The sequence below is a fragment of the Eschscholzia californica genome, unplaced genomic scaffold (genome assembly GCF_041429995.1).
Source record: "Eschscholzia californica isolate CP2 unplaced genomic scaffold, dmEscCali1.0.p SCAF_3, whole genome shotgun sequence".
NCBI classification, from domain to species: domain Eukaryota; kingdom Viridiplantae; phylum Streptophyta; class Magnoliopsida; order Ranunculales; family Papaveraceae; genus Eschscholzia; species Eschscholzia californica.
In genome coordinates, this window is record NW_028238420.1 from 46,934,356 (window position 1) to 46,946,275 (window position 11,920).

General features: G+C 35.3%; 2 protein-coding genes across 2 annotated transcripts; both read right to left on the bottom strand.

The window, feature by feature from the left end:
- Positions 1-2,011: 2,011 nt before the first annotated feature.
- Positions 2,012-8,326, bottom strand: LOC147550956 (P-loop containing nucleoside triphosphate hydrolases superfamily protein). Its single transcript, XM_086672078.1, has 15 exons — positions 7,576-8,326; positions 7,229-7,441; positions 6,778-6,998; positions 6,506-6,700; positions 5,970-6,146; positions 5,204-5,586; positions 4,666-4,846; positions 4,099-4,221; positions 3,889-4,005; positions 3,478-3,582; positions 3,151-3,291; positions 2,962-3,027; positions 2,619-2,774; positions 2,425-2,506; positions 2,012-2,329 (listed from the first exon to the last, which is right to left on the bottom strand). Exons 1-15 carry the CDS (start codon positions 7,883-7,885, stop codon positions 2,274-2,276), a joined length of 2,526 nt encoding a protein of 841 aa, XP_086528204.1. The 5' UTR covers positions 7,886-8,326; the 3' UTR covers positions 2,012-2,273.
- A 201-nt stretch (positions 8,327-8,527) lies between these two features.
- Positions 8,528-11,254, bottom strand: LOC147550957 (LOW protein: ammonium transporter 1-like protein). Its single transcript, XM_086672081.1, has 9 exons — positions 10,835-11,254; positions 10,685-10,744; positions 10,538-10,585; positions 9,778-9,910; positions 9,606-9,682; positions 9,340-9,438; positions 9,174-9,244; positions 8,972-9,062; positions 8,528-8,800 (listed from the first exon to the last, which is right to left on the bottom strand). Exons 1-9 carry the CDS (start codon positions 11,054-11,056, stop codon positions 8,690-8,692), a joined length of 912 nt encoding a protein of 303 aa, XP_086528207.1. The 5' UTR covers positions 11,057-11,254; the 3' UTR covers positions 8,528-8,689.
- Positions 11,255-11,920: the final 666 nt, after the last annotated feature.

Consider the following 11,920-nt stretch of genomic DNA (forward strand, 5'->3'; position numbering starts at 1 on the left):
GTTTAGGCATCTCGCCAATAGTGAGGAATCAGTTTATCATTTCTATACAATACGTTATACTAGTTAATAAATAAAGAACATAGAATATTCTTTGTCTATATTTTTATTGGCAAATTGAGGAATCACGTTAAAAGAACGGTTGTAATGGGAAAAAATGTCTAAATCCAAAAAGAGAAAATATTGAATGCAGATATAGATGTGAAAAATGTTAGGATTATATTGGAATTGTCAAAAACACATGTTATGAAAAATTCGAATCACTCTTTCTGAGTTTAAAAATAGATTTAATTTTGACCACCACTTCTTGGTGTAGTGGGTGGATGCTCACTCCACAATACGGATATCTCAAGTTCGATCCAATGAAAGTGCAAAAAATTCAGGATTTATAGAATATAATTTAAATAAACGAAGTTAGTTAGAATTTAGGCCCCTTAAGCTGACCTTTAAGGATTTAAATCAAAATGTTATTGTACTTATCGCATCTTGACAATGTAACAATGTCTTGTAATACTATCGTCTTAGTCCATATAAAAAAAAATATAGGTTTAATTGTAGTTTGATCTACATTTTGTGACCAACTCAAGAATTTAGTACTCATATTTGTTCAATATTCTGAAATGGCCCTCAACAATTTGTTTTTGTTGAAATCCCTCAAGGATTCCTTGGTACAAGATGATTGAATTTATTGTGACACTAAAATAAAAATTAATTAGATTTTGAGAATAATCGTTTATAAATAGGAGTCTACATCTAAAAAATCGTCACTAATGACGATTTACACAGTAACTAATCACCACGTCTCAATTTTGTGTTAATTTTATATAAATTAACTGTAATATTATTATCAAAAAGAAGATAGAAGCATTAAATTATTATTTTATGAGATGTAACCTGTTTGTGGTATAAACATCCAGTTTTAACAAAAATCAATTCATTCCAATGAAAGTGAGATGCGTGTGAGAAACAAGAAAAGTAAAAACACGAAAAAGTGCTTATTCTATTACAGATTCAATAAGACTTTTCTTAAAGAAGATTCATAAGTACTTATAATAATAATATGGTTGAGATTCCAAAAAGCAAATTATAGCTTATTTAGAGAAGGGTTCCATTTTCTTTTCTTTCTTTCATTTTTTTTTTGATGAAGAGAGTAGGGGTGGCATGATTTGAAGAAAATAAATAACATGGCTTATTTCTCCAATGACCCTCTAATTTTCTATTTAAGGTAGAATCTTTTCTAAATACTTAGTCCCTTTTGGAGAATTTTCGTCATCACTTTTAATTCTATTCCAGTTTTACCATTACCTCTCCTCATTTTATTTATTTATTTTTACTTCTTTAGTTTGAGTTTGTTATACTTATTCTCTCTATGGTTTCTTCCTATCTTCATCAACAATAGTACATACAATGTAATTATCCGGACCAAATTGACTAGGATATCGGCAAGTACTCAATGTCCAAAAATACGAGAGTACCCGACAAAAAATACTTCAGTGTCCAATCATTTAAAGATAGTAAAAGATGGAATCCATAGTAAATAAATGGTAGTAGTATAATACTCACAAGTCACAAGGATGATAGCTTTTGTGGTTGACATGCAAGGATGATGTTAGATGCAAAGTTATTATTCATGGACTTACTAATTTAAATTGAAAAAACAAAAGAAAGTGGTAGTTTGGATGTGTTTTTTGTATTCAAATAATAAAATATTCAAAACTATGGCCTTTAATCAAATCCAATAGCTCAATATTTAAATCTAGGGTTTATTTTATGTTACATCTTTTCAACTATATTATGTAAGCATTAAGAAAAGGTCAAACTAATAAAACTACAAAATCACAACTAATAAGAAGGTTTTAGTCTCCATCATTGGTGACAATAACTTCCCACCTCCTTCATAGTTCTTAAACAGATGTATCTGATTTAGATTTTAATAATAATGTTTTTAATTACAAATGCTATTTGAATTTCACAAATTTAAAATTTATTAAAACTATGGTAAAAAAAAATCACATTTAATAAATGATATTTTACTTAAATTGATGAATAACTTAATTTAATACCTCAAAACAGTTTTGACTATTGTGGGCAAACTACATGCCATCATGTTTGCTACACAGAGCCTAAAGTAATCCGTCTTAACCCTAGTATTCTCACAAGTTCTAGCACAAAAGAAAAGAAAAAGGGCAAAAGCGAGTTTGATTCTGACCTACATAAGAAATAAGTAGGTCTCTTGGTCCTCCATTTCCTTTTCCGAACACACAGAATAAATTCTTCTACTCCTCGTTGGTTTTCAGTCTTTTCTTCTCTTTTCTACGCTGGTCATGTAAACCTGCCATAGAGACAAAGTCATTTAAACATGATCAAAACAAAACAGCGGAAAGAGAAAGAGAGGGAGAGAGGATTTGGGTGGGGAAATAGGTATACGTTTCTTTTCTTGCATTTTCTTTCTTCTCGCATTATCTACATTCCTTCGCTTTTCTCCATTCCCTTTCACATCCATGGAGACCTGAAAAGTACGTATGGTTTACCAAGATTAACATTCTACATTCCTTTGCTTGCGTTCTATAAATAGGGGTCAATATATGAAAATAACATCGGAATCAAGGTTTATAGTATACCTCATGCCCGCCACTACGAAGAGCTTGAAGTGGCTCGATACAATCCTGTCCAATAACTACTAATTTGCTTCTTTTGTTTTCTCCTGCATTTTTACCACCTTCTTTGTTTGTTGCTAATTGTTTGAATTGATTTTGAAGTAGTGGTGAAACACCAGACTGAAAAGCACGACAAAACGGGAAATTTTTTTATAATAGTAAAACTTATAAAAGCACACAAATCAATTGATTATAAACACCAGACATCGAATGAAATACTAACAGAGAATCTATAATAAATATCGAATCGGTTAACAACTCAATGATAATGGTTAGTGGAAATGAAGTCATTGATCGATAAACATACCCCAGCCCAAAAGCGATGTGAAAATGATTTTGGCTGCAATGGCCTGGAAAGCAGTGCCTTCAACTCCTGAAAATAGTAACATATAACAGAATAAGATCAACTGATAGATATTCAAATAAATATTTTCTGATTACGAAGCCAAGTACATCTAGTTTTACGATAAAAAGAATGTTCAAGGTTAAAAGATACCTCCTGCAACTTTTCCAACTGTAAAGAACTGAGTTTCCTTTTCTTAGAACTGTTCACTATATCTTCTTCACTGTCACTATCCTCTATAACTAATTCAACTGATTCGGCCTGACGTTGAAACCATGTTTTATCCGCTTTTTCCTGAGAACATCATGAAAGGTCCGAAGAATATGAAACATGTGAAAAAAATTATATCTAATTTCTGTAGCTGATCACTCCGAAAACTTGTTCAGACCAAACCAAGGAAATACAACTATCTTGCAACAATGAAAGAACATATAAACTGGGACTTTTGCAGTATTTTTAGCAATTAAAATATCTAATTACCTTGGAGTCTTTTCGCGAAATCTTGTCTATTTGACGAGCAAGAGATAGTCGTTTTGTAATCTCTGGTATTAATGAGCTATCTATGGGGAACCGTTTAAGACTTTCCTGTAAAAGAGAGCAGATTCTAGTAAGGCAGACAATCATTAGATATCTGAAACATTTACACAAATAAAATATCAAAAATTAGGTTATGAGGTATCCAGTATATAGAACTATACACTTCACCTACAAAGATCCTAATAAGATTAAAAAAGCATGTTGTAGACTTGTAGTCGGATTGTCTAAACAAAACCCCACGGGCCAGAAAGTACTAAGAAATTTAAGGCTTCCGAAATGAGCAGTTGCGGCATACATATCCTCATATTAAGCTCTAATCAAGATGGGGAAAAATAACTTGCAAAGAGAAACTACCTTTGAAAAAGATTTGCACAGGGAGGCGAACTTCGATTTATCATTTGGTGAGATTAATGCAATGGAGCAACCATCTGCAGATGCTCTTGCAGTTCTTCCACTTCTATGAACATAAACCTAAAATAGATAACATTAGTTAAGCTAAGAAATAATATCCGAGGAAACATAACACTTAAAAATTCACCTTAGCTTCCCTATGAATTTACTTACATCGGCCGAATGTGGAAGCTGATAGTGGACGACAGTTCGAACGCCAGGAATATCAAGACCTCTTGCTGCAACATCGGTCGCAATAAGTATACCATTTGCACTCCCTCGAAAGCGGTCCATTGCCTACACAAGACGAGACAATGAAAAGAATAACATCATCACTAACATACGACCAAAAGAAATTATGAAATAAATTGAACATCACACGTGTACAGATTAGTGGACTCAAATACATTACGGAAATCTCTCAAAATGGTTATCTATAATTCTATGTGACGAATTGAGAACTTGACTCTTTCAATGATATTAGTATATCTAATTTAGGGTGAGAATTAAGAACGAAACAATCCAGTGACACGACACCTAGAACATGTGACCCTTCAATAAAATGTAGATAATGCATTCCACAGCATGTAGCTGAATTCATTGGTCATGCATTCTACCGCTTGAACGAGGTATTATTATTACATCTTAGTATCATCGTCTTTTCCTATATACGAGAAGATACCGGAGAAAGGAGAAACACTAAGAGTGGAGAAAATGGGAAATTTGAAATGAAAAAAATACCTTCAAACGTGCTCGTTGCTGCATTTGAGCATGAAGAGTCCAAACATTGACACCAAGGATGCGCAGATGAGCTGATATATGACGTAGAGCTGCTATTGATGTGCAGAAAACAATTGTGCGGCCTTGCCCATGGACGCTCAAAATATAATACAAATATGCATCTTTATCTTCTTCCTTGCATCTGAACAAACAATACTTTAGCATGCTTATTGCTTGAACGACCAAATTCATTAAAAGTGACAGGTAAGTAAGGTAACACTGTTGATGGATTCTAGTATAAGCATCTAGTTTTTTCCTGTGGTTGGTAAACCTCATTCTCTGACATGTGGCTGTATCTAATTAATGTTAAAAGTAGATTAAAAGTTGAAATTTTATTACTTTGTCTATCCTGATGTTAACTCTGGTTAAAAATTTGACCCAACTCTTGAACATAAAATAAATAAATACACTTATTTAATAATAATATATGGAATGAAGTAGCCGATTTACATGGATGAGCTCTGACAATTCTATATCATGCTGAAAAAAAACAACTTACTCGAGAAAAGACTCTTCCAGTTTATTTGCCATAATGGAAGCACTCGTCAAATCAAATATTGCAGCATCAGCTCTCATTCCTGCTCGTTCAGAAAGACTTTCAATAGAACTCAATTCATCATTCCTCGAATGTTTTGATGCAAGTGATCCACGCTTTAGCTTTTTACGAAAATCAGGAGACAATGCTATAGTAGCGGAGAAAACAAATGTTTGTCTCTTTTTCAGTTGGACATTTGAAACAGTAACACAATTTTGAGTAACTTCATTATGCCCTGAACTGCTAGGCATGGGTAGCATGTCAATGATAGACTGCAACTCTTGGAAATGACCACTTTGTATCATACGATCAGCTTCATCCAACACGAAAAAAGATAATGAATGCAGCTGCAGAATGGATACATTGGTTAGAAATAGTAATGCATCAATTTCAATGACATGAATGGCAAGAGATCGCAACTCATAAATAGCCAAACAATCTTACAAAAAACTCATTTCAGTAGGAAATTCGATGATTTATGTGCCCATTTTTCAACTTGTCAGTCAACCAAACTAAGAAAATTAATACTGCATGTTTGGGAGAGCTACATTAAAACCTAGTACCAGCATTACTCGTCTTTCTGTGGATATCGTGAATTAGAAAGCAACAAGCTCTTCCTAACATTCTACGAAAGATAACACCATAGCAAGCAGAGTTGCAGTTAGAGGGGATCAACATTACTGCATTAATAATCCATATACAATATTACAATTAAGGCATTAAGCACTACCTCAACAAGGTGCTGATCTCCTCCTGACATAAGCTCCCACAGTCTCCCTGGAGTTCCAACAACAATCTCGGGTCTTGTTTTTAAAAGTCTTTCCTGTTTCTCTGTCGACATCCCACCGACAATGGCAACCGCCCTGATATTGGTCATTTTAGTCACTGCCTTGAGATGATCAGTAACCTGTACAAAGAACCACAAACCAAAAATGATAGTTAAGTGATAAATAACAGACATAGAGGTCAAAAGAGATAAGCAGCCTCTGTAAAAGTTATTAACTACGATTTGAAGCTTCTTTCTGTTAAAAGAACAATGATTCGAAGAAATCCCCAATAAATATTACCCTTCGGCAGTGCCAAAGACATGTTTTCTATATGATAATAAGGTATAACTAGCTAATAGTTTTATTTGTTAGAGCCTGATCTAGTTTGGTGCAACTCATTGATTATCGTAATCTGGTTCTATAGGGAGTTTTTATCCACTGATATACGATCGATTCTACTTACACAATGAAACCAATTGTTTTTAGAAATTGTAGCTACCTGGATAGCGAGCTCCCTAGTTGGAGTCAAGATAAGAGCTCGAAGAGCACTTCCATGCACACCTTTCCCCACATCATTTGCTCTCTCTGTAAGAGACATTTCGGCTTTCTCTCGTTCTTGAAGGAGACGTTGCAAAATTGGAAGCCCAAAAGCAAGTGTTTTCCCTGATCCCGTTTCAGCAGCCCCAATCACATCCTATACACGAAACCAATATCAACACCAAAAACATCAACTAGTTCTTACTAATCGCAACTCACTAGTGTCAAACCAACCTTTCCTTGATGTGCAGCAGCTGGTATACAAACTTTTTGTATAGGTGTTGGTTCTTTGAACCCAATCTTGTAAATTGATTTCATAAGCAAAGGATGGAGTCTCAACTCATTCCACGCATAAAATTCAGTTTCGTCAACTTCTGCCTCCTCGTTAAGGACTTCACTATCGTTGGTCTCTTTCTCTTCAACCGAAACATTGGTTGAATCATCAACACTCAATTCTGTAGATTACAAGTTCAAAAGCAAAAATGTCAAGCAAAACCCTGATAAATTTGTTTCAACTCATAGAATTTACATTTAGTTACTAAATTTACACATTACTAACAGTATCACCGAATTCAATTAATCATAGCAAGTTTATACATGTAAAACACAGACTTAATCTCTTGCATTATCCAATTTTGTTTTTGAGAAAATTGAGAATTTAATTAAGAGCTTCAAAAAAACTAACCAGAAGCTTTCCCACTTTTCTTCTTCTTCTTTTTGATTTTCTGTTTCTTCACCTTCTTCTCAACAGCCTCTTCACTAGCATCACCAGAACCATCAGCAGACACCTCAACCACAGATTGACTAGTCCGTTTCTTCGATTTATTAGATGAAATTGAAGTTTCAGGAATCAAAAATCCATACTCCGATTCATCAATCTCTTCAAGAGATAAGAAACCTGCAGTTTTAAAACAGAAATTATTCAAATCCTCAAACTTAATTATTATCTTCACTGAAATGTAACAAAAATCAATTGACGAGAAAGAGAAAGAAGACAGGGATAGGGAGAGAGAGAGAGAGAGAGAGAAAGACCTCCTTCTAGGTCACCAGAAGGTCCTAAAGGAGCGGCGGCAAAAGGATCATCGTGTTCAGGAAGAGATTGACTCCATGGCAATGCATTCACACGTTCTGCTAACTCTACTTTTGATTTCTTGTTAGGTTTTTGCTTTCGTTTCTTCTTCGTTGATTCTTTTTGGTTAATGGAAGGAGTAGAAGCAGAAACCTCGGCCGCCATGGCTGTGGTTGTGGGAAGGGTGGGGAGAAAAGAGGGAGAAGAAAGAAAAGGTTTTTGCGGGGTTTTTTGTTGCAAAATTCCTAGGTCCAATATGGTGCTTTGGGGCATCGAATTTTGGTTGGGGCATCGAATTTTGGTTGGGGCACGAAGAATTATAGGTCATTTCAATTAGTTTGGAAATCTTATTTTAAAATACAAAAAAACAAGAATTTTTTTTTACCCCCTCATCTGAATCTTCGTCACCACCTCGGACCGCCATTGTTATTTTTTCTCACACTTTGTCGTCTCTAATTCTATATCGGCATGTATTCTCCTCTCTTCTCTCTTTTGGGCGACGTCTGGGTTTGTTTCCTTATAGCTAGGGGTTCAAGGGGTTTCCATATCGTCAAGGTTCTTCCCAACGAAATCAAAGACTTGGGGATGGGAAGTGCCAGAGTTATGCTGACAGTATCAAAAATTTGAGAAGTAAAGATCTTCCTACCGGCTCATTTTGAAGTCGTGGACCTGGAAAGTGTCAAAGCTGACAATATTGCTAAGGATGAGCTGAAACAACTACATAACAAAAAGGCAATGTGTTTATAAAGTTTAGACTAGATTTTGAGTCTTTGAGGGCTGGAAGACCTTAATCATCTTATGCTCGGGTTTTTATAATCCAGCTACATTATACTTCACCTGTCTCAGGATTTTCACAATCTAACTACATTAAACTTCACCGGTCTAGTGCGAAAAAAACAACAAACACACATACGCTCCAATGAAAACCTAGATATTTGAACTAGAGTAGCTGATAACGTCAATGATTATGTTTTAAGTGTATGTTTTAAGGCTTTATTCACATATACTCATTTAGAACTTTCACTTGTAGCGATACAAATTTATACAAGCAAGCCTAATCAGGCTCGATAAAGTGATTCACTGATTCTTCGATTTAAGTTGTCTCCCTAATAAAATGAGTCCTCCAGTGGAAATGGCCGACAAGATTGCTGATGAATAGCAAGTCGCAAGTAAGGCTCCTCTTAAGGACTGCATTGAGAAGAAAACTATCAGAATCAACCAAAAAGCATATGACCGTTACCCTTCCGAGAAAAAAAAAAAAGCATTTAACCATTACCCACATTATACTAGGCAACGGGTTTGCAACCAAGAAAAACAAGCTATTCTCATCGAAAATAAATACATCTAGTTTTGGAGTACCTTAGCTAGCGCCAATGCATTATCATTTGCATACTGCAGTGAGCTCTCTGGCATGCTTTGGACTCCTTGACCTAATTCCCAAGAGAGAATCCTAAATTTCGATATCCATATTAATTAGTAAAGTTTGGCTCGGAATTGATCCCGCCACTTACAAAGAGAAGTAGCTAGATAGAAGTACTGATAGTTCGTCATTAATAATTACCCGAAAACAAAAGCTATTGCAGCTCCAATGTAGGCTTTCGTTGGCGTTAACTCGACTTGTAGGCTTCCAAACTGAAGTCGACGATAAAAAGAGCATGTAAAATTACTTTGAAGGGCTTGCGTATTGTTAACTGACTATAAGAAAGCTAGAACAATCGAAAGATTACCTTTAGCATTCTACTCTCGTTTTCAGGTTTTTCATCGCTTGCCGTGGTCATAGAACTTTCAGAAAGTAGTTTACCAGCCCCAATCATTGCTTTAGCAATCTGTTTGTTTTACAAGCATTGATACAAAACTAGTTCAACCGTTCTGCTTAGCCGGCTGGTTGTTCAGTTTAGGGTTTAGAGACCAACCTTTTACAGGACTAAACCACTAAACGAAGATAAAAAAATGCTAGTCATAGATTTGAAATTGTTTTAGTACAAGGGATTACCCTTTGTAACTCGCCTTGACCATACTGACCCATTGACTGAAATCTCCTACCTGATGATATTAAGCGCTTGCCAAATGCTAGACCAAATGAAGTAACAGAAAAGACGGTCAAAAGGAGAAACAATAACCTTACAAACAAAAACCAAATATATGTAAAAATCTATGGTACTTGCCTGATTTGGCATTTTCTGATAAAGACTTCGTTATCGATGGGAGCTTGCCCGCTATACTGAAAGATGTTGAAGTATCAGCTACTTCCCATGCTCGTGAAAGATTTAGCAGTGCCTCTCCCATCTCTTGACCACACTGGAGAGAGTTCGATAAAATATATGAACTCGTTCATTCGTACTATTTATGTTACTATAATTATCGCTTAATTAACAAAGGCAAATTTAAAACTCAATGGTGGTAATAGTTCGAAAAAAAAAATTATGTGTCTAAATGACTGGATTCTTTCTAGAGAACAAGAAAAACTAGGCAGACTCTAGATAAAAATCTTATGTGGCTTGCCATATTCACGGTTCAGTGAATCAAAATAATCGGAAGCACGAATCATGGCAAGTCACATATGATTTTTCTAGAGTTTGCCTTGTTTTCTTGTTCCCTAGCGATTTTCAAATGATTGATAACAAATCAAAGTCTGCCTGGTTTTTCTTGTTCCCTAGCATTGTTCAAATGATTGACAACAAATTGGTATGATCGACAAAAAGCAGAGGCCTAAGCAAACACTAGATGCATCATTCACACATTCGCTTATAATTCGATTTTTTTTAGAGTTTAAGCTTATGGAATTAAAAATTGACAAGTTTCTATCATAATCCCTAATTTTTCTTTTCAAATATCTCTTATACTAATCAATCAAGTAAAAATGATCATGATACAATGATATCATAAATTTACTTCAAAGAAGGGACTATAAACCAAATCACTAACCTCATCAAGGACAGGTCCATTAGAAAGGTCAAAAGCTGCATCATTTAGCTTCAAAATTTCCCAAATCACATTTCCAAACTCTTAATCAGAAATCAAAAAACTATCAATTAGGTCAAAACTAGTATTTAAAACCCTAAACATACTTACATCAAGACGAAGATCATTAGGGAGTTGAGCAAAATAATCTGTAGGAAGTGCAAAACTATCCTGCAAAACAAACAAAGGAAAAAGTTCAATATTTATGTTAAACAGAAAATTAAACAAATCCTAACCCTAGAAATGGGATAGTAAGCTTACAGAGAGTTCTTTAAGAAGGGTTTGGATTTCTTGATCAATTGATTTAGGAGAATCTGATTCTGCAAGTGCAAATGAGATTTTGAGTGGTCTATTGAGGAAGATGTGGTTTTTCTTGTGGGGTTTTTGAGGTAGGAGGAATTGGGTATGAATGGAATTTCTGGTGGAGCAAAGGGTCTGATAGTAAATTAAGTTGGAGGGAGGTTGAAGAAGAAGGGAAGCCATTAAAGATTCCTGGTCGAGGTCAGTGAAAAAATAGTTGGAGTCGGAATGTGTGTTTTATGTGATGATACGGGCCGTGTCGAAGCTGACCACATTGGCTGACACATGTATATTTTGTGCAGACATGGCAAATAACTATTGGTTTGTTTTGGATTTTGGTCACCCAAGGTAAGCCCACCCCAGACAAATAAAATCTTTTCCAGAGTAACCTCACTATGGGGTTGCGGTTTAACCCCACTCAACAATATAGGGTTGCGGTTTAACCGACTGATAATGTCCACAACACTACCAAAAACACAAACACCCAACATCGAAATAAGAAGAGTTCTAGCGTCTAGTCTATCATTTTATCTCTTGCTTCGGGTAGTGTTGGTTATGAAGTCTACTCACTGGTGATCATTAGAGAGACAAGAAAGAGTCCGTTGAAAAGCGAAGGTCAGAAAGAGGTAAGGAAATTTGTCGATAGTCCAAAATGAAACCCAAAAAAGATTTTGGATCCAATCTCACAAAACACAAGATGTTATCCTGCCTTAGTGTCTTTTACCCATTTTAGTATCATGTTAGAAAAACCAATACCTAAAGAGTCCCATTTTGTTTCCCCACCCAAATAAACCACTGCCTATAGCTGACGGTGGGATGTGCCGCTCCGCTTGCCCAAACGATCCATTTAAGACCCAGGCAATCCAGTCCCTCTGAAATTCCAGTCGTTTGCTATTTATCTCTATGCTTATTTCTTTTTCTCTCTCCACGTATACTCACTTGAATTGGTAAATCAGAAATTTCAACTAGTTAGTCATAACCTAGATCGTTCTTTCAATCGACAAATTTGAAGGGTCATAACACTGGGTACAAGAGGAGTCCCGTTCG